The sequence below is a fragment of the Archocentrus centrarchus genome, chromosome 15 (assembly GCF_007364275.1).
Source record: "Archocentrus centrarchus isolate MPI-CPG fArcCen1 chromosome 15, fArcCen1, whole genome shotgun sequence".
Lineage (NCBI taxonomy): Eukaryota > Metazoa > Chordata > Actinopteri > Cichliformes > Cichlidae > Archocentrus > Archocentrus centrarchus.
The window spans coordinates 26,785,078-26,808,299 of record NC_044360.1 but is presented as its reverse complement, the minus strand read 5'-3'; the positions used below and the strand labels follow the sequence as shown (position 1 = coordinate 26,808,299).

Sequence of the window (23,222 nt, the reverse complement as noted above, 5' to 3'; positions counted from 1 at the left end):
TTTGCAAGGCGCACCTGTGTCGAGCTGCAAACAAAATGCCCTCGCCATGGCTTCATTTAATTTATTTTAAGCATGAATTTATGCGCACTGTTCTGCCATGCAAAAGATGGTTTTTGCCCAACCTCATTAAGAGGTCACCAGCGGCTGAGGCCCCACAGGTGTAATCCCATTTACTTTGATCCTCGGTTTTTATGTCCTCGTTAAAAGCTGCTGAAGTAGCAACATGGTATTAGTAAATACGCAACTGGAATATATATGAGCATTAATCATTCTCTCCAATGAACAAGCCACTGCTACCTTACTGGAAACTGGACACTGGGCAGAAATGATGCTTTCAAATTCAGACTTTTTCCTTTAATTAGAAGTGCACAGAGGTATGTTTTTTTTTTTCAATAAGTTATAGAGCATGTATTGGATCAAAATGTGCATCATTTCTTTCTTATTGTTTTATCAGAAGACATTTATTCAAACCACTCTGTATAAAAATAAAAGCAAGGTGCTATTACTGTGTGTATCGAACATTTTTTAACAAAGTTATCAAAGTCTTCCATCAGGATTATGCTGAACCGGCCAATGATGCGGTCTGGAGCAAGGAAAAAAAAAAAAGGCAGTATTATAAAGTAGCTCTTTTAAAGTCTGAGTCATATCATGTAGACGCGTATTCACTTTTCTTTTTTTGTTGAATGTCATTGCTGTGATGGTTTTATTGCTTTAGACCCCTCTGCCGGGCAGGTTAGAGGAGCGACTGCACGACTGATGAGCGTGGCAGGAAATTGGCAGATGGAAGCATCCATTTCACCGCTAATTAGGGGGTCCAGAAGCCCGCCGACTGACAGGGTTCAACTGGGCAATGTAGTGCCTGCCAGCTCCCATCCCGTGCGCTTTATAAAACGCTCTTTAATTCCCCGGCACAATATCATTAACTTTGTAAGTGGATGAACACAATGGACAAGCAATTTAATTAACTTCTACCATTGAATGTTGGAGGGGAGACTAAATGAAATTAATGCACAATATTTCCCAGGGAGGCAGCCAACCTTGGGAGTGGGTCTGGATTGTTGGCAGGTCAGGCTGTGCCGTGGGTTTGGCCAATTATGCCTTGTTTAGACCCATCCATAATACTTTCTTCAAAAGAAAATAAAATCAGTGGTTTTGAGATCAATCATGAGCGTGTGTCGCTCTGCATTCTGGGAGATTTTAGAATAATGAAGTGGAAGCCCGGAAACACTCTGCCAAAAGCTTTGAGTCAACAGCGCTAAAATACAGGTATCATAACGGATCCACACAAAGGCGGGGGGGGGGGCTTGCTCGAAGTAGACCATCAATGAGTGGCTGAACGGTGTTTGTGTTTGGGAGCGATATGTCCGCTGCTGTGACATGACTTTTAATGTCAGAGGATGAAGCCCGTTATTTGGGTGATTCCTCAAACTTTTCCTTTAACTCCATCATGAGCTTTTTTTTTATGTTTGTTTTTAGTGAAATTGTTGTGAAGTTGTGTACAGATGTTTTACAAAGGAGTAACCCCTGTAACGGGTTTATGTTCTAGTTTAGAGTGAAATGTTTCATTATCTGTTAGTAATCAGTAGCAAATAATTGAGAGTTTCTGCGGCTGTCTGTCACTCTGAATCCTCAGTGCTTTCTCACCCAGTGAATGCAGCAGAGAGAGCAGTGTTACCCTGAGATGCTGCTGTCTGTGGAATTTGTTTCTCATCCATTCTTTGAAAAAATACACTAGAGGGAAACGGAAAGTGGCTAAATCTTGAAAGAAAGAAAGATGCTAAGGCAGCATCGATGAGGTGAACTGAAGCTTGATGACCACAGCTGTGAGTGAGAATGACAATGAATGATGAATGAATGAATGATCCCAAAATTGAAAACCAAAAACCTACCCAATGAAAAAAAAAAAATGTTGATATACTCCTGTCTGAATAAATCTAAATATTTCTGTAGTGCTTAAGGATCGTTTACTGTAGCTGTAATAGCAGTCAAAATGAGTTTCAGGTACACTGCCAGAATCTGTGGTTTCTATTTTAATTCTAAGGGATCAATACTAGTCCTGCTTTGCCTCGTAAACCAATTTTCTAGCAGGGTTTGCACATGATTTCCTTCTCAGGAGGAGCGGAAGAGCATTAAGGAGAGTAAGCTTAACTTAAATCTTAATTACTGTACAATAAGTAAATAAATTTACATTAATGTGCTTCCTCTTAGCATGTCTGTGAACAGCCTAATTCTTTCCCGGCCTCCCTCACCTATGGTCCCCAGCACACACATTCCAGAGACAAGGCCTCCGTCAGGACGTGACGGATGGCTCCAACACTCGAGCGGCTTTCAAATCACAGGAAGTGACAGAGGAAGTTTTAATGAGAGTTTTGTCTGTGTATCCAGTCAGGCCTTCCAGGCAGCCGATGAATAATAGACACTGTGGCTCAATACTCTGAATACTCAATCAATGGCACTGGGAGTGGGCCTTGGCAAACACATATGGCAGCCTGGGGTGGGCAGCGGGCTCAAGAGGGGTAGAAAATACTAAGGCTTCTCCATCTGTATCTCCAGGCTGAAAAAAAAAAAAAAAACAGGCCACCTCTATCGATGCTGCTCACTTTTGAGCCGGGGTGTTTTCCTTGCCGGCGATGACAAACAGGCTGTTTGTGCAGAGGCTCCTGTGAAGGTGCTCTTTTAGTTCTGGATCCTGCATATCAATTGGTCCCTCGCTGGGACATGGAGGGCTGATCTTGAAACAGATATGCCGATTCCCGAATCCAGTAGCTGTTAGAACACACAGCATGCAGTTCTACTGTCTGCTAATGGATTTGCCTTTTACACTTTGATTCAGAGTATGTTTACAATTTAGCCATGTATAAATGCTAGTCTTTAGTGATTAATGAGGATATTATGTACCTATTAGTCAGAGCTTATGTCTCTGCCTCCTTCTCTAAGCTGTTTGGGGCTAGCATGTGTGCCTGATGTATTGCAACACCATTTCTTCATGACAGCATATCTGATTGACCTTTCCAATAAGACTCTGTGTATGTGTGCATGTGTGTGTACATTTGTGGGTTGTTTTTTGTGTTTATGGTTCTGCGTACAGGTTTGTGTGGAAGTGTGGCATCACTCGTGATTTGTCAGATTTGGGGGCTCCAGGGATTTCTGAGCAATGAGATATAAACTGGAAAACAGCCCATTTTTGTCTGTGCTCTCTAGAAGGCAAAATGCCACAGGAAACTCTTGAGGAGATATTTCTCTGCAGGTGGCTGTAACAAGCTTGTAGCCCACAGACAGATAACCCTCATTTTAGGGCAAGTATTACTTTATAGGATGATTATACTGTATTCAAAGGCAGTATTATTTTCACAGACACAACAATTTTGTACTCGCCAAGTCATTACTGAGATTATTATAAGGGAACATGTGCATTCAGGATATCAGACAACCAAACCAAATAAGTTTTATTAACCAAGCTTACTTAAAATTGTTGCCACATGGTTTTCTGTTGATTGACTAATTGATTAATTGGTCACTTCAGCTCTCACACGCACCCAGTGCTTCTTTGCACTGAGGAATTCCAGTAAAGCATGCTAACACTGTGTTTTTCCTCCTAATAAAGTGTTTTAGTTCCTTGGCTTAACTTCAGTCCATCCATTTTCTTTTGCTTACCTTGGGCCGGGTCACAGAGGCAGAAGCCTAAGCAGAGAAACCCAGACCTCCCTCTCCCCAGCCACCTCCTCCAGCTTATCTGGGGGAACACCGTGGAATTCCCAGCCGAGAGACATAATCTGTCCAGTGTCTCCAGGGCCGTCCTCCCAGTGGGACATGCCCAGACAGAGGTGGCAAAAGTACTGACATTCTGTACTTAAGTAGAAGTACAAGTACTTATGTTAAAAAATACTTTAGTAAAAGGCGAAGTACTGGTTCAACTTCTCTACTTAAGTAAAAGTAAAAAAGTACAGGCTCTGAAATGTACTCAAAGTAAGAAAGTAAAAGTAGTTCTTTGGAGGACGTTTCTACCTGCAATTTTTGTGTAAAACTAACTGAACCTCGTTATATATTATTGTAATAATATAAAATATTATTACATGAGAATAGAAACATTATTCCAATCTAAATTTTAATCCTAATGAATGCTCTCAGCTTGAATCTGTTATGTAGGACACAAACTGTGAAAGGGAATTTAAACACAGCTCTATTCTCTGTGTCCTCCATAGTAGAGGGTGACTGTGCCTCCACCTAAACACCAACATGAGGATACTCAGGGGTTACAGTGGGATTCAGAAGGTGGAGGAACCCTAAGATCAGCTGTAGTGTCTCTGCATGGGGAGAAGAATCACAACTTTCTATTGTGAGCTGCAGTAAATGATGTTGGTGTGCAGGCTGTGATCAGCTGACCTGCTGCTGCTGCTCTGAGGTTTACTGCTCTGTGTGGATGAACTGAATTCACAAAGATGTAACCCAGTATTTCACAGCTCTCTGAGCTGATCTCCATCCCCTACACTGACAGCATACAGGCTGTAGAAATGTTGGACTCAGTGAATGAATCTCAGCATCAGCAGCTTTGATTCAAACTCATCTCTGCTGCACTGATGTAACCTGTAACTCTGACCATGAACACAAACACTGCGCTCCAGTCCAACACAGAGCTTTACTGTAAATACAGTACAACAAGCTAACCTACTTATTACACACTAAACTGCAGTATTTTCATAGAATCTTTGAATTACACAAAGTCAGCATACTTCAGTTTATTTTCCAGTCCTTACCTTTAATTCTAACCTCTCTTCTTCCTCTCCTGTCCTCTTTCTCCATCTCTGAGTGAACTTCTCTCTCTTTGCTCTCCCTGAAATACAGCAGCTCTTCTTTTAGCTAGCAGACACACTGTGTGACAAACTGCACACACTTTGTGTGTTTGCTGATATTTGTTGAGCATTTAGAAACGTTGCATTTACCTGCCACATGTTTCTCCCTTCATGCTCGCTCCTCTTCAGTAGCGCTAATTAAGCTGTTTATGTGCCGCAGCGCAACTTACGGACTCGGTCCGGCCCGATTATAGCGCTATAAATGATACATTAATTATATGGGTTTGTGTATTTAATCCCTTTGTACGAGATCAGCCCCGATGATGGAGGATACACCAGTACGATTGTCTCTTATGTGTTATTATTCCTCCGTTTAGGCTCAGATCGTTTGATGTTTGACGGCGCACTGACTGGAAATGCAAACTTCTCTCTGACGTGTTAAAAAGTAACGAGTCTGTTTGAAAATGTAAGAAGTAGAAAGTACAGATACTTGTGTAAATATGTAGGGAGTAAAAGTAAAAAGTAGTCAGAAAAATAAATACTTAAGTAAAGTACAGATACCTGAAAAATCTACTTAAGTACAGTAACGAAGTATTTGTACTTCGTTACTTCCCACCTCTGTGCCCAGAACACCTCACCCAAGAGGCTCCCAGGAGGCATCCTAGTCAGATACCCGAACCACCTCAACTGGCTCCTTTTGTTGTTACTCTGAGCCCCTACCAAAATGACTGTACTTTTCACCCTGCCTCTAAGGGAGAGGCCAGCCACCTTTCCGAGAAAGCTGTCCGGCGCTTGTATCCACAGTCTTGGTCTTTTGGTCACTATCCAAAGCTTGTGAGCATAGGTAAGGGTAGGGATGTAGTCGATCATTTTATCGACAGCTTTGCTTTTATGTTCAGCTCTCTCTTCACCACGACAGACCAGCTAAGGCCCAGCCACCAGGTGCTCTCCCTCGAGCACCCTCCCCAGGCCTGGTTCCAGGTCGGGGGGCCTGGTTACCCTATCCTGGGCAGGGTAAACTGTTCCCTTGATCTTCCTCTCCTAAGGGTCATTGGAATCCCTCACCCAGGACCAGTTTGCCTTGGGAGACCCTACTAGGGGGCAAAGGTCCTCGGACGACATAGCCCCTGCGATCACTGGGACACACAACCCCCTCCACCACAACAAGGTGGTGATTCACACAGAGAAATGGCTTAACTTGTGGCTTGTTTATAACCTCTGTCATGGTCTTGATGTTGTTATGTTCCCACAATTCATAAAAGTATTTCTGGTGCAATCTTATCAGTGAAAGAATGACTCCCAAACAACAAAAAACAAGACTTCAGTTGTGAGAGACTGCATTTGAAACTTCAAATAGGTCAGTATCAGAACTCCACTCAAAAATGAGACAGAATAAGCTGCAATGTTACAGAAAAAAAAATCACATGGGATGGAAAGAAATCTAAAAACAATGGTGTGGTGTTTTTTTTTTTTAGCCATAGACTGTATCCAAAAGATGGTAAGGATATATGTAGGTAGTGTCTGGACTCTGCATTTTGGGACGGAGTCTGACTGGTGGGCCAGTATAAGCTGTTTGCAGATCTATTGGGATAGATATTTATAATAGCCAATAAATGAACTTTTTTTTTTTTTTTAAAGTAAAGAGGAAACGGGAGGAACATCCTTCATGAGCATTGACATTGCATAGTTTATCCACCAGAGGGCACTCTGCAACTTCCCTGTCTGTTTATGTCGTGGGAAAGAAAAAATATATTGGCCAATTTATTGGAATATCAAATTTTTAAATCACCTACTATCAGTATCAGTCTTAAATATCCAATTTAGTCAGACTCTACTTTTAAGCTTCAGTGGTAGTATTTTGGGCACAGCTGTATTGGTTCTTTTTGAATCCAAAAGTGACCATATGTGGACAAGAGGGTGGAGTGATCAGCTGTCATGTATTGTGGAGTGTTGGAGAGCGGAGGACCCAAACACAGACATGGGAGGCAGACTGAATGAACAGAAGGAGCCGTTTAATAAGGCTGAGTCACAATCCAAGAGCAAGAAATTCCCAAATTTGAGTCCAAATAGGCAAACAGACCAACACACACGGAAGTAATGGGACGACCCAGCAAGTAACAAAGGAAAGGGCACATGGAGGGAGGCACAAACAGGAACGCTATGGAGATTACTAATACTTCTACTAATAATAAAAATGTACATGAGCCAAATTTAAAACTCCTCTCTAGAATACAGTACACACAGGAACTGAAGACTTATTACCAGGGACCAAACTCAGAAAATAATAAGGAATCAGAGCAGGTATTTAAAATTCCATAAATACGAAAGAGTAACAGAAACTCAAAAACAACAGGAATTAATGTTAAAGATATAGAATGAAATCAAAAGAGGCCTGAAGAACTCAACCTAACAATCAAAACATTTTAACAGCAAACAATACAAAACTCCCACATGACCAAGAACCATGGCAGCCAGCTAAGGCTAGCAGGCCTGGTTAGGAAGCTGCATTCATAAAAGCCTTAGCAGAATCCAAATGTTTAAATTTTTAAGAAAAAGTCACTCTCTAGACTTATTTTTTTTCTTTATCAGGATGCAGTTACACTTACTAATCCTGTCAGACTGGGCATTTTAACGTGAAAATCTGGTGGAACTGACACGCTTCTGGGGCCAGTCTGCAGCTTGGTATAGTTTTTCAGCCCCAAGAGGTTTTGGCATAAAAGACACAAAGATCAAAAAAAGTAGCAAAGTCCTCCTTTTATGGACAGTCCTCATCCCCAGATGTGAGATACTAACTTCTATTACCACAATAAACAGTAATGTACAGTAAACATTTAATGCATCACCTGCTTCCTAATTAAAAGCCTTACTGCTCACACGTCCTCATCGCCGTCCTCTACAAACTGGCTGTCCGAGAGACAGCCGAACATTACCCTCTGAAGTTGTACAGTGACACTGTGATGACACTGGAGTGTGTGTATGTGTCAGCTCTCCTGGGGACTGGCCCGCTCTCCCTCAGCACAGATTGGAGGTGAGACCTTGAAGAAAAATTATTACTTTTATGTTTGCTTTATGGCTCATTTTTCACATTAAATGCAGAAAATCTATCCAGAGGTCACAGAATTCCTGCTTCTCCTCATGAGCCAGAACTAATTTTTGCAGCCCTCGGTATCGATAAAGCATTCAGCGGAGCAAAGTATGCAGGCTATGTACTGCCGGCTCTCAAGTCTCTATTTTCCACCAGCAAGTCTATTGGGACTTGTTCAGGCCGTATCTGCTGTGGGTTTTGGAAATGTCAACCGCACTCGCACACGTGCATGGAGAGGGCGCGAGCCCAGCCGCTGTGGTGTCAGTGTGCCCTTATCTGTGAGTGGCGCAGCCAATAGGACTTGTGATAAGAGATAGCATTGCCAGAACGAGTCATAAAACCCCAGCTTTTATGGCGCGGTTATTGTCTTTCTGTCTACAATTATAGTGATTACTCATTTCCCCCTTACCTCCCCTGCGGACCTCACGGTGCACTTAATAGACTGCATTTTACTAATGGAAAATTAAGTAGCCGCTGTGGCAGTGGGGTTTATAAATATGTAAAATATACTTTTAATTATTTCAAGTGAATCTGGCAGCTAATCAATAAAGAGGGACGTGACAAACATACGTTTGACACAGCCCATTGTAAAGCTACTGGTAAAAGATAAGCATGGCCTGTCAGCGCAGTCCAGCCCTAATGAATATTTTGAGCCTGTCATGTAAAGAGACAAATGGATTAATTGTGCCCTGCTAATATAATAGCTTCTTCATGAAGAGTGCAGGAGGCGAGGCAGGCAGGCAGAGGAGAGGAGAGGGAGCCCAGCAGCTGCTGGGATCTGAACCCCGATGCCAGATGAATATTTATTAGGGTTGAGGGTTAAGTAGATTTTTGCGATTACACGGAAAGCCACTTAAGCCTAGTTGTTTATAATTTATTTGATAATTGATTCATGCGGGTTTGTTTGATGTCATATTAATTTTATATCTAGTAGGCACAGGCATTGAGGGGAAGCGCAGGTATCAGCTTGAGCTGAAAAAGACGGTGGTTATTTTAAACAGAAGATAAGTTTGGATTATTTATTTTTGTGTTTGCATGAGCATCCCATTATTGTTAATTATTATTTATTAATTTCAAATCAGAAAACACGGTCTGTCACAATTCCCCTGGAATCATTAAGTTGCTTTTTTTCCCCTCTTTTTGTTAACATCATAAAACCCACTATTATAGCAGAAAATGCTCTGCTGGAACAGGTCAGTGTATTTTTCAGGTTTGCCTGATAAAGTTCTTACAGCATGAATCTCTAACATTTTTGTCTATTAATCTTTGGTTGATCAAGCAGTACTTGGACTTGGCAGGGGGAAAAAAATGCAGTGCAATTTAATTTGTAATATAAATGAAAAAGAAAAATTCCTTTTTGTAAAAGAAATATATCACACAATAATGTGTCAAAATGGTCTTTTCAGTCCTCTGCTCGGTGAAATATTCACATAAACAGCAGCAGTTAGCATAGTGGCTCCATTTTGACAAATGGCACCTTTATCCCCGCCTGGCCCCGGTTTGCTATCCATCTCTGTGTCCAAGCCCGTTGTTGGCACTTTAGGTGAAAGAGAACATAAAGACAAGTGAGCACAAATAAGTGCAGGGGGGCCTTCCTGGAAGCTGTCCTCTCGCAATGGGAAGCTGCGACCTTGAGTCCTGCCTTCGCCCAGCGCCGTCCCCTCACAGTTTCTCCCTTTTCCTCCGTCTGAGCGGGAGAGGGATTGACGGAGGGAGGGGAGCGCGGCGACGGCGGTTCGGGTCACCAAGCGCGCTTCTCATCAATTAAATGTGCGACAGTGTTTTCTGTCGGCTGAACTTATATGTCAAGGAGATGGGCAGGACCTCATGTTTGTGCTTTTGACAAATCAGCAAATGTTTAATCTCAAGATGTGCCGGCGCTCATAAATAATGCAGAGGCCAGGCAGGGCCCAAACTCTCTCCCAGCGTGCTGGAAAGAATGGAAAAAAAACCAGGAAAAGCTCATGCCTTGAGCCTTTTTCTCTCTTCTGATGTCTTCTCCTTCTTTTGATCACATTCACCATTCCTTATCTATCATTTACTGTACACTGGCTCTTATCTTTCTCACTCTTTTGTGATAATTTTCTCCCTCTTCTCACTTATGTTTTAATTTGGTAGCTGTGGTCTTCATAGCTGAAGTTCCCCTCCACTCTCTGCCTCTGTTTGAGGGGAGAAAGGAGACTCAGAATTATCCTAAATCAAAGGTCTGCTATCTCAAAGACACAGGGGATTGAGCTTGAGCTTTGCCTCGATTTGCCCTAAATGTAAAGAGGCCAACAGAAAAGCAGTGTAGTGGACTGTGAACCGCATCAAATCCCCCTCTGCACGACTCTCACTTCTTCCCACAGACTTTGATTGGCTCGTCCACCGACTGGGAAAGTTTCCTGATTGTTCACAGGGAAAATTAAGATTTTAAGCCTATTGAAGTTGATCTTTGCTCATTGAAAAGTCCATCTGAATGTATCCTTTGAAAGCTCAAATTGTTGACTCGTCACGTTAGAGGACTCCAGAATAGGGTGTGCAGAGACTGCGCTGAGTGTACTGTACTGAGAGCACGGTGCACCTGTTGTTGTGTAGCTGATGGTGTGTAGTGTTTGTGGAGTGTGCTGTGGAGTGTGTTTCAGTGCAGTTTATTAGGCATTTGCACATTGGATCAGTCCTTTAAATGCTGATAGTGTGAACAGTTTTTGAAGGAGTTTTAGCTCCTTTAATAAAGAAGAAAGCTGGAAATTATTACTGTGGATGCCGTGAATGCCCACTGGGTCACGACCCAGTCAACAAATAAATATGTCTTTAAAAAAGGTAAAGGAGAATGTCACATGAAATTCTTCTTCTCTTGCAGGCTCTTGGAAGTTTCTACTTTATCCACGACTCTTTGAACATCATCCAACAGTTTGATTTCAAAGGTGAGACCCTCCTCTCTCCAGCGCATGACACATACTGGAAGCATCATCACCACCATCCTCACTTCGTGCCCCTTTATCCCATTCCTGCATATCACATTCAACCATTCGCAGGCTATTCCCGCTTCCATCAAAAGCAGCGAGCTATGATTGGCTTTGAGGATAATGTAAAGGGAGCGGGACAGAATGGTAATGCTTATAAATATTAGGATTTAATTCATGCGATTTCGGGCCTACAGTAATGGTGTGCGGCAGGTTATTGGACAGTTACAGCGGTCTCATCAGCCTGCGGTGTCAGAGGGCCCAGGGGGCTGGTGACCACACTAATTAAAGAAGGGATATAGATGTGGAGGCGCCTCGCTTCCTATTAGACCCAAGTCAGCATTAGCACCAGTTACCCCAGTGAAGGACAGGGCGAAGGAAGGAGAGGGGTCGAGAGAGGAGAGGCCGTGTACACACACACATTAAGATCTGATTTAAAATTACAGTCACATAAACTGTGTGCTTTGGTGTTTACTTGCCATAACAGATGTTTGTAGATTACCAAAAGATGGTGAAACTGAAGCAGCTAATCAAACATAATTCATTTGAACTCTCTCCATTTCTAAGATGTTGTTTATATTTTTAGTTTATTTTTAGTGCAAAATGCAAATAATAAAATCTCTTAATCTCTATCAGCAGTGGCATGTCTGTTTGGGCTGGGTTTTGTTTTAGCCATGTGCAAACTTTCCACAATCTTAGAAGATTTTAAATGACGTCTGATATATTTAGGCATTACCGTTTATTTTTAATTAAAACTTTTTCCATTTGGGCATTCCTAACAAGTTAAAATTCTATAAAAAGGGGCGGGATAATCTAACCGTACGCCTAACCCTAGATGTTGTAGATGGAGGTGAAGGGGGACCAATTCTGCTCATATCCATAGACAGAAATTTCATTCCACTGCATGTAAATGTGATTGTCATCTGTCTGAAAGTCATCTTAGGTCGCTTTAAGTCACCTTTCTTCTGATTGGCTGCCTGTTGCAAATTAAGGATTTGAACAGCAGGTGGGAGGGGCTTTGCGCCTGAGGTGACCATATAAAGGATAAAGCCCATCTGTAACCTCACACAGAGCCAAGAGTTAAAAAAAAAAAAAAAACTGTCTGAAACAGTGTTCAGAGCAGTCTAAAGACTTTTGGCTCATTATTTTAAACTATGACCATTTTTAAGGTCAATATTTACCCATGTAACAGTACGTGCAGTGTATGACAGAATATAAGGCACAACGCAGAGCATCCAAAAGTAGGTGTTTAAAGTGTTTAACTCTACAGCATTTAATCCACTGTAAGTTTCCTCTGAGGTCAAATACAGACATGTACTCACTCAGTCTTCCCTCATCTGAGTGCAGATGTTCCTCATTCTGACCAGCAGGTGGGGCAGTTGTCTGAGGAAGCTGAAATGGCCTTAGGAGTCAATGCAATGAGAAGATTCGGACTCACACTTGGAGTGTTAAAAAAAAAAAAAGAACCTTCTGTGGTTGTAACAGTGTGTGTTTTCCTCTGTTTCTCCACCTTTTCCTCTCCCCCCTTGATCCCTGTCGACCTCGCTTCATCTTCAGCCAAGACATTTATAAATGTGAGTGGGAAAGAAATCTACTCAGAGACACTAGAAAGCACACCCACACTGGAGAAGGAGAAGTTTCCACAGGACTACTTTCCAGAGGTGGGTTTTGTAAGAAGCACACATGATAATAAGCACAAGGTAATCTATGGTGAAGTCAAAATAATTAATTTTTGACATTATTATTAAATATTTTAGGTACATCAGTTGTCACATTTTGTTATAGTAAACAAATCCAATACAAACTTCAGTATTTAATACAGAAAAAGATATTTTTCCAAAGCAGTTTTATTCTGTTTGCAGCTTTTATTGTTTTTCTTTTTTCTACTTCAAGGAAATCCAGGTGACTGATTTAAAGACAAATCAGCAGAAAGAATTCAAAGAGAAAGTCCTTGTTGCGTTTCCCGTGTCCCGTGGAGCAGTTCCCTGCTCACGCTGCTGTGTTCAGTTTTCTGGTTTCGATGTGGTGCGCCATCAGACGGGAGCTGAGCGCTGAGCATAGCTGTGCTGATATAGTAATAAAGAGCACAACCGCCCGTGTGTCATCCCCGCACTCCCCACTCATCTGTCAACCATGCTCCGACGGCCGCCTTCGCAAATATATGCAAAACAGATGGATACGGCCCCTTCACACACTTCCCCCCAATTTCCGTCTCTTTCACACACTCCAGTGCAGGACCCCACCCCCCAAACTCACTCACCCACCTATCTGCCTACCCTTAAGACACCCTAAACACACATGCACTAACATATGCATTCACTCGCAGCCAAACAACTTCAGGTTTTCCCGCTCTCCCATTCCAGAGATGATCTAAAACCAATTACACTGATTGAGGCGCAAAGCCATTTAAAATGATTACAGCAAAGCATTGTTCTGCATTTAACAGGGCAAGCAAAGAAAACCGCCACAACAAACCTGGCACAGCGTACGGTGAGAAGGATGAGAGGATTGATGTAGAAAGAAAAGAGGTGTGTGTGCATGTGTATGGGGGGGGCAGATGAGAAAAGTTTTGCCCGGTGATTTATGCCTCTTTCCCGGCTGGGATATGAATCTGGGATGATGCTCCAGAGAGCAGCACTCCAGATAATGTTAGCCCATTTAAAAAGAGCAGATTTGTGTAGTCTATCAGGGTCGCAGAGTATTTTTTTTTTTCTCTCGTGCCTGCCTCCCTCCCTCCCTCCTCCGGCCCCTCCGTAGTGAGAAATTGGTTGTTATCATAGATCACAGATACTGCTCAAACCTCTTATGAAAGATGAATTAATTTCACTAATGCTTTAATGCAAAGCTCTCATGAGGGAGGCAGACTGGTGATAACCCCTGCCTCGTCCCCGCTTCCTCCGCTCGTGATTTATGCCCTCTTTTAGTAGATGAAACCGCCTAGATTTGCCATCCATCTGCAGCTTTGAGGAATCCTATTACACGGGGATCTTGGACCGGACAGGACGCCACACGCGGGGGAGTCCAAAACCAGTTGCTTTGGTTTTTGGATCACATTAGTGTGCGGAGTAGGTCTCGTGACAGATGTGGAAGTGCACCATTAAAAGTCATCAAAAAGGACACAGAGGGCAGGTATCTTGAATCCTCTGGGGAAGGTGGGAGAGTGACAGATGGCGGCTCAGGTTGGCCGCAGAGACCGATGTGTGCTTTTCTCTGCTCGCGTCTTTACCTTTACCGTCCGCCATTAATAACGTGTCACAGCTGGTGACATCACGGTGGGAGCGCTGAGTGTTTGTGTTAGTTTAAAACAAAATGCCATTAGTACATTTCACTGCGCCCATGAATCCATCTCTGCGTTCGGTGTTCTGTGTGAGAGGCAGGGCAACTAGTTTGATTATTTACTCGTCTTCCAGTCATTTTTCAAGATATTCCATTAATCATGATGCAACCCAAAGATGTTGAAGTTACAAACATATAAAGCAGAGAACAACACATACATAACAAGCAGGTATCAGCAAATGCCACTTTTTAAATTTTTGTCTTTTTCTGTCACTAATTAATTAAAACCTCTTCAGATCTAAGCCATTATAAGCAATGATATGTGAATAAATTATATTATAAAATAGTTGAAATATCCCAGTACTAGTGGCTCACTTTCACCCTCTTACATGAGGTGTTTAAATGACTAATTCAGTGTGATTTTTACCCCTTCAGAAGCCATTTTTTTCCATTTTCTTTTTATAATCAAATAATTTTACAATCTTTTACGTGACATGCCGGCAGCACACCGACAGCTTAGGTCGTCCGGAAAAACCTGATGTGTTTGATTTGATTGTGTTTTATAGACCTGAAATTATACAAGCGTTTTTATACAAGGACACCAGGCAAAACCAATAACAGGCAAAATGGCTTAGAGTGGAGTTAGTATCCAACCTTTCTGGAACGAGTTTGGAAACTTTTTTTCCCCTTGATAATCTTAGTTATTACTCATTTAGCCTAAATCACGCTCAGCTTTCAGCTCTAAAAAGTGGCTGAACTCAGTGTCATAAAATAAAATATTCGGTTAAGTTACTTACTTTCACACTTTTCGTTTGATTCTGATTTAAGTGACAACCCCTCCATATGCAAAGCCTCATTTCTTTCCGTAAATCCCACCCTGAGTTATAGCTGTATGTGGAGGGGAGTGAAGTGGGAACATTAATTGAAGTGCTGAATAAGAAGGAAGTGGACAAAATTGTGGAAGCATTTCTTCCGAAAGGTTGCGGTGATGGATTTGGCGGCTTGTCGTTCCCCCCGTTGTTCCGTCAATCTCTTCAGCGCCCCAGTGGGGATTAATATATTTATTTGTTTGGCGCTGTAATACATGCTTCCAAAAAACCATTGCATCATAAGGATTTGTCATTGCCTTATATAAATAAAGTATACGACCCAGACCTTAATGTGCCCTTGGTATTGATTGTTTTACACAACGGTAAGGGGGGGGAGGAGGAGGAAGAAAATAGCCGTCAGGCTGTAGATCATCATCTGTATGAGTTTGTATTTGTTGTTTGGCACCTTGAGCGTGTCCATTAAAGCACTGACTTTTCATACCCTTTTAGTGCCCCCTGTAGTAAGCTCTGATACGGGGCTGCGATTACTTTCAAGTTCTGCCCTCGCTGAAAGTAAACTTGGTTCTCTCCTTATGATTTAAACGCCACGCGTGATTCATAGACGCGATGTGTACGTTAAGGAGATGAAGTCATTTAAACTGGCGTTGCCTGTAAAATGCTCTCCGCATCTATCACCAGACAAGACACCTGTGACACAGATGCTGTTCTCTGTGACAGGTGTGATCCATGAGACTGCAAGGAGCTCATAAATGAGCAGCTAATGCTGATATGAAAGCCAAATTGAAGCTTTCTTCACTCTTTTTTTTTTTTTTTGGTAGATAGAAAAATCAGAAAAATTGAGCTTGTAACTGAACTCTGCTTCCTGCTTTTTTAAAAGCATTTTCTAATTTCAGCATCTTTGCTGCGGTATCGCTGTGGTGAAAGAGAGCGACTGCCCTCTGTAGTTGTGGTACATCTTTATTTAAGCACACACACACACACACACACACACACACACACACACACACACACACACACACACACACACACACACACACACACACACACACACACACACAATATGATCATGTACTGTCCAGTCATGTAAGCCCTACGTGAGGCCCTCAGTCATTTGATGTGCCCCCCTGGATGATGGAATAAAGATAAATGTGACTGTCTACAGGGGCTCAAATCAATCAGCGTTTGTGTGTATTACTTATTACTCACAGTGCATTTCTGTCACAGGGCTTTTGTGTAACCCCCCTCCACTCCCTGTCCTGCACTCTTCTTCCCCCCCCCCTCCTTCCTTCTGAGCATAGTATTATTTATGGGGGTCAGACTTTGAGCTGAAATATAAGAAAGGTCAAAAAATCAAAGGGGATGGACCGGGAAGCAGTGGCAGGAGGGTGTTTTGGGCAAGCACTGAGAGTGGGTTATGTGTATGAGCGTGTGCTGACTGTGTCACATGTGACATTTTATAGCAGCATAATTTTCCATTGGTCACAACTGGGGAGTTTTATGTAGTAGTTTCATGTGAATCCGATGGCTTCTACTTCCCCTTCACCCTTGTTGTTTATCTTTTTTTTTCTGTTCACGTGTGCACGAGCAGTCTGTCTGTGTACTGCCCAACATCCGTGGATGTGACCCCCCCTCCCCACCCCCGTAGCCGCCGTTCATCACTGTCATGGGCGGAGACGCCATCGGTGACCTGTGTAAGGTCAGCCAATGTCACCGCGAGCCCTGCGACCTTTTATGGTTGCCCTTCGACTCCCGCTGTCACCCTCCCCTTCAGCGACTACAGCAATCATACCTGATATTTGATATTATCACACATGACCTATTATACAAACACGACTTTTAAAAAAGCTGTGTCATGTGATTAAGCTCTTTAAATTTAAAAAGATCAGTTTTGTGTGTGTGTGTGGAGGAGGAGAGAGGGAGGGGTGATGATGATGATGTCTCAGCAGAAGATTAAATGGAGGCTGGACAGCATCTGTGTCACCATCTCCGCTCCAATATCAGCTGTCACAAGCAACCCGTGATGTCGTCATGTCAGCCCACAGGCGAGGCCCGTCTTCTTCGTCTGCACTCTGATTGATTTTGTGAGATGCCACGTAATTAAAGCACTTATATAGTGTGAAATAAAGAGATGAAAATGATTTTATTATTATTATTATCATTATTTATTTTTTATTTTTTACTTTGTAGTGATGCGTTTGATGCTTGCACTGCGATGGTTGTCCGTGTGCGCGCCCTGTGCATGTTGTGAGTGTGTTTATAGGCGAGCGATGAAGCAGGGGGTCAATCAGTCATATGTGGAGGAAATGGGGCAATCTGGGGCCGGGTGTCAAGAAAGTGATGGATTTTAATGCTGCGATTGTAGTTAATGGCTCTTTAAATTAAATCGAGATTAAACGTCTCTGGCGGCAGTCAGTGCTCGTACGGGTCCTGAGCAAGTCCACCCTCCGCCCCCGCCCCCACCCCCGCCGCCGCCACCACCTCCTCTCACTTTTCGTCTTGTCGCTACTCATCCTCTCCTACTTTCTTTCCTCAACTTTACATTGACAAACACATGCGGCATGCTAATGGATTTAACATGCCACAAAGTAATGTGTTATTCAGAGTACATTTTTGTGTGTGATTACTGGACCTAGTTACTCAGACCTTATTGCTTATGTTTATCTTTTTAATATATTCATTAAGTTAAAAAATATAGGTATATTTTAAAGGGTGAGGTCAATCTGTTTTGCTGCAGCATGGTAGGATCATATCTGTTTACATATGCTCCTTTCAAAGTCACAATTTCCGGACGGGAAGTTATAATTGGGTCCATACATCCTGCCAAGGCACTATGGATTAATTCAAGTATGCTAATGTAATTCAATTTGATACAGTTAATCTTATACTAATGCAGATTGAAGGATGTGAGGCGCAATCAAATACCTCTTAGGCCTTTAATTTGCATCTGAGCTTTTTAAATAAAATTAGTCAATTTGTAATTATGTGACCTGGCCCGTAATTAGTTTATTTATCACTACAGTTAACTCCCCATTAGGAGTATCACAGAGAAAGAGAGAGAGAGGGAGGCAGAAAAAAGAGAGCGGTTGCAAGAAAGAGGCTTATTTATTCAGAATGAGAACACTCGCAACATCAATTTGTCTCTCATTTAATAACCAGCTTCGTGGTGAATCATGTGCTGTTTGAGAAAGATCATGTGCTGTTTGATCATGTGCTGTTTGAGAAAGATGCAGCTGTTTGATCAGATCCCACAGGCTCGATCTGATCAAACAGCTGCATGCTGGATGTCTGCACTACGGCCGTCACCTGGCGTCTTCCTGCGGCTTTTTCCCCTGACAAGTGCTGCACGTCAGAAATCAGAGTGCCACCGTCCGCTGATCTCCCCCACTTAAAAATACTGTAGCTAGATGCAAAAGTATGCTTCACTTTAGTTTTTACTGCAGTGTCCTCCTCACTGTTCAGCCTAAAAAGACTAGAGGCGGACTTCAGACAGGACAGAACACCTGTTTTCTACCTTTGCCCCTCTACATTTCCTCCACCGGCTCACTCAATAAGAACCTGTCAGCAGCATCAGGTGTTCAGGCTCAGGTGAGGTGGGTTAAAATCCACCTCATGTGCTCAGCTACTGAAAGACCTAATTGTGTTAGCTTCAATGTTAACAATGTTTAAAATTTAGACTGATAACGTTCCACTTTCTTTGTATTACTGTGTTGAAAATGTCAGGTTCAATGACTAAGTCCTCTTTATTTATAAGAATATTGATGTACCATATGTGTTTTTGTTTTTTTTTAATATGAAACATGTTGAATCTTGTCAGCATTTTAAGACGCTGTGCTTTGTTCAATGTTATTTACTAGTGTAGCAGTGGTAATAAAAAGTTTAATTATTTCTAGTGAAATGTAGTGGAGTGGGTGGGTAAAATTCACTTATATTCCACTACTGTTCATTCATTAACTTGGATTAATGTGCGTTTATGGAGCCATTAATAACCTGTTTCCATAAGTAACTTTTAAATTTTAATTGCTTTACAATTCAGGAAATGTTTAATGGATTTTTTTTTTGTGTAAAGAGTATCAAATAGTGTTGAAAAATGTAAACCATAACCATATGCTCCCAGATGATGGACATTGTCACTTGACTGTGAAATATTTTGACTTCATAGCTTTCATTTGCCTCATGGTAAATCCTCACCACTGTCTATTGTCATGCTAAATTGAGTCTCTCTGTTCTGCAGTGCAAGTGGTCCAGAAAGGGATTCATCAGAACTCGATGGGTCGTGGCTGACTAGTGAGTTTTATTAATAGGTCCTCACAATGACACATCCCACCTCATCACTGTTCAACCTTGAATCATTACAACTGTATCGGTGTGATTAGAGATGAATCTCTAGCCACGTCGGTCATGTCTGACTGCACCCTCAAGCTGCAGGGAGTCGTACTCTGTGAGGTTATCATAGACAGCACAGCCATACAGGGAGAGTGACTTACGCAGCCGAATCCTCTCCGGACAGTTCGCCGCAGAAGTAAGCAGGGATTCGATTAGACGTAATCACGTTACCCAAGCAGCTGCATATGACAGATGACAGAAAACATTACATGCAATTGAACCTGTATGGGATGAATCCCATCGCTGCTTCCAGTGTGCAGAGCTGGGGAATGGGGGGAGGATTAGGTGCCTGGGGGGGGTGGAAGATGGGGATTGTAATCTAATAGAGGGATGACATGAGAACTAAAGAGCTGAAACGGTAAGCATTTAATAGGAGCGTGACGTTTGACAAGAGCAGAGAGAGAGAGCGCAAGGGGGTGAGGCTGGTGAAGAATAGGAGATCAGATCAGAGATAGTCAAAGCCACGGATGTATTCATTTGTTCAGGATGTCGCTGCAGAATAAAGCCCGTGGGATAAGATCAATTCCTCTGAGTTGCCCTGCCAAGCACCGTGCTAACAAAACCCCCCAGATTGATAGGATCTGCAGGGAGGTGTTCATCACTGTACACTGAGCTGTGCTGCTAACAGGACAAAATGAAAGAAAGCAGATTAGAGTTTGTAGTGGTATTCTCATCTATATACTGTGTTAGAAGTGGCATAAAAATAAATATAATAAATAAAGTTTTTGTCAGTAGGGAATACCCCTCAGTGTATTTGACTGGATAGAGAAGCTCACTCACAGTGTGCCCTTTCTCCATCAGTGCCTTTGACCTGGTCAACATCCACCTTTTCCATGATGCTTCCAACATTGTGGCCTGGGAGAAAAGCCCCTCAGTCTACTCCGGGACCAGGCAGAAGGCACTGCGCTATGTTTTAGGCAGGTACTGTACATGCTGGTCACCAGCTCTGTTGCCTTTTTTTGTTTGTTTGTTTGTTTCACTGTAGTCTTGATGAGATTAAGGCACACTGATTATTGTCCTTTAACTTTAAGATACATTTACTCTGTAACATATCTGTTTCTGTAAAGCATGAAGCCACATAATATCCACACATTTTTCATATAACCCGCAAGACAAGTTACTTCAGTATGTGCCATGTTTACACTAATTATGACTTACTCATATTTCATCTGTCTGATTTTATCTGTTAAATTGGAGGCAGAATAAAATTTTACAAAGCCTACGATGTGAGAATAACGTTGAATAAAAAGTCGTTTTTTTATGTGAACAATAGCAATTGCATGTCTACATTGAGGTAGCAGCTGATAGTCACAAATCCCATTTTTCTGCAGCATGGCAAAACCTGTATTGATATTGTAATCAAGGCTTAGACTGAGCAAGAGAGGTACGGAGAAGGTTTTGGTGGGATTCGGTCTTAGACCAGTGGGATTACATCTGTCTGTAGAAGCAGGGGTTCTTACTATACGGTCTGCGAACTCCCAAGTCTCTCTTATCTGTTCTTTTTTTGTCCCTCACTCTAAATCTTTCTTACTTTCCAGCATTTCTGTGTTTTTTTTGTTTTTTTTTTTTAATTTTCTTTCTTTTTTGGGGGGGTGGTGTAATCCCACATTGATCTCTGTTGTTGTTTTACCAGCAGAGAAAAAGAAGGAAGCATTTGTCAGCTGATTATTTGTGAACAGCGCTTTGCTCTAAACCAAGATTTCTTGAACATATACTGCCATCACTGCCGTCAGAACTGAACTTCCCTCCCCGGACAAACACCAATGAGAAAGGACCTTTACCTGCATTTCCTCACTTATCTGGGCTTCAGCATGAGGAGTACAGTAGTTGGTGACCCCCCCAGACTCTGTGTTTGTGTCTCGTCCCACATGCTGCTAACATGTAGCTATTTAGTATTGGGTTGATTTACATTAAATTCAGATTTAATTGCCATTATATTGCCTGAGCACATTCATGCTTCTTATGGGTAGGAGGCTTTCATGAGATCAGCCCAGAGGTCAGTTTGTAAACTTTGCACATGGAATTAAAAAATATTATTTCAGTTAAATTTAATGTCGTTTTCACACTCTGCTGCAGTTATCTGTGACCTCCTGACCTTTTTGCTGGACCATCATTTCTGTTTTTATACCGCACATATTATAATGTGCTACGCACAGTGCCATATCATTTATACAATAGTGACCCAAGAGGAGCAAGGCTAAGTGAGTTTAACAGTTTTAATTATTCTAGTGGTGGCCTAGGAAGCTTCATGGTAAAGGTTTCTTCCCTGTGAGCTCAGTAAAGCCAGCCTCTGTGCAAACAGGCCATGCTTTCCATTCATAGGCCACGCTAATGTAATTTATGGGATATCCATTTGCAGCAGAGTGGGATGATGGAGTGCACAGTGGAACCCCTGCTCTGTACCTGGCCATGCTAACACAGAATAAAAGCCTAATATCCGCCTTGCAGCCGGTAACCTCCCATTCATATTGCATAAGAATGCATGACATGGCTCCCCACCACCTCCATTTGGGTAACTACATGCATATGTGTGGCATACATTATCAGCAGGCTTTCTGATCGGCCTGAATTATGAGGCACTTTATAAATTCTTCTCCACAAGGTCATATTTTACCTTTGCTTCATTTTTGATTTGATGAAAGAATGTGCTGCCTTTAATGGGCAGGAAAGTGGGAGAGTTTTAGCAGCTTTTGCACTTTTTATTACATATTAACTTACCTGGATTTATTGACATAATCACGTTTCAAAAGCACCTCTGTTGCTGCTCGCATTTAAGTGTTTTCATTGCGTTTCCTCTTCTTTCATCATGCATTTTCAGTTGATTTATTTTGAAAGGTCTCCCTGTAAACACACCTAAACGGCAGTGAGAGCCTTAGCTGGGTGGCTGAAGGTACTGAATAGAAATTGTGTTGGCTGAGTGGCAGTTTCCACGCTCCCTCCTTCTAAATCCCCTTGTGTTGTAGGATGGTAACCTTGTTGTTACTTCTGGGCCATATCATTTAAAGGTTCTTCTTTTGACAAGGGTGGGGATGAGGGGTAAGTGGTGTGAGGGAAGGCGGCGGCGGTGGTTGTTATATGTTCCAGCTCTGCTGGTATTCCTTGCTAGGGATACAGGGGTGGGATAGTGGGGGGCATCGCGCCTCACTCACTCACTTTAGGGTGAAGCCTTCGGGCGCAGATCCGGAGCACCGGAGTGAGAAAAAGCTAGCGGTGCAGAGGGAAGGGAAGGGAGGAGCACAAAGGGTGCTTGGGCTCTGTAAAGGGCAGTGAATAATGGGTCGGTCCTTTCATAGAGGCTGCTAACCTTTTGGCAGCCACCAGCAAACTCCATTCTCCTCTGCCGATCTGGGAGGACAATGTGCCCGGGCCGGGCTTTGAATGAAGCGCTACCACCAACAGTGTTCCCATTCAGCGGCTGGTTGGGAACCATCTTTTTGGCTATTGTCCTAGCTCTGACTCCTACCCCCAGAAGCGGAGCAGGAAAAGGGACAGGGGGAATATCTAAAGCCAGAGCCCCCCCTCCTTCTCTCTTCTCTCTCCTCTCTGAGCTCTAATCTCTCATTGCGGGATGGGATGGGATAGGAATCGGGGGGTGGCAGGGAAGGGCGGGGGGGCTGCTGAACACACCACCAGCTGAGATCCTTGCAGCAGTCTGCGCTGGAGCCTGATCACATGGCAGTGCTGGGGAGAGAGAGCTCTGCTTCCGAGCGTCAAACTTCAGCCTCCACCTTATCTGCGGCTCAGGCCTAATAATGCAGCTTACAGCCCATTGAGAACACATCTGATAAGCCTTTTCCTCTGTGGCCCTTTTAACCGCTAAATAGTGTTTATCTCCAAAGTGCTTCAAGGCCTCGGGGGAACAATGCTGAGAAGGAACAACGTTTAGCCAGCCAGAGCTCACTATTGAGTCACA

The 23,222-nt window shown here is 42.7% G+C and overlaps 1 protein-coding gene across 2 annotated transcripts in view; it reads left to right on the top strand.

Annotated features, from left to right (window-relative positions):
- The window catches only part of inpp5a (inositol polyphosphate-5-phosphatase A), a 147,567-nt gene that overhangs the window by 79,109 nt on the left and 45,236 nt on the right, over window positions 1-23,222 (top strand). For both annotated transcript variants that reach the window (XM_030748132.1, XM_030748133.1), the window contains exons 5-8: window positions 10,718-10,781; window positions 12,378-12,481; window positions 19,158-19,210; window positions 20,111-20,230. In XM_030748132.1, the coding sequence (XP_030603992.1) occupies window positions 10,718-10,781; window positions 12,378-12,481; window positions 19,158-19,210; window positions 20,111-20,230 (341 nt within the window). The remainder of the gene's footprint in view (window positions 1-10,717; window positions 10,782-12,377; window positions 12,482-19,157; window positions 19,211-20,110; window positions 20,231-23,222) is intronic.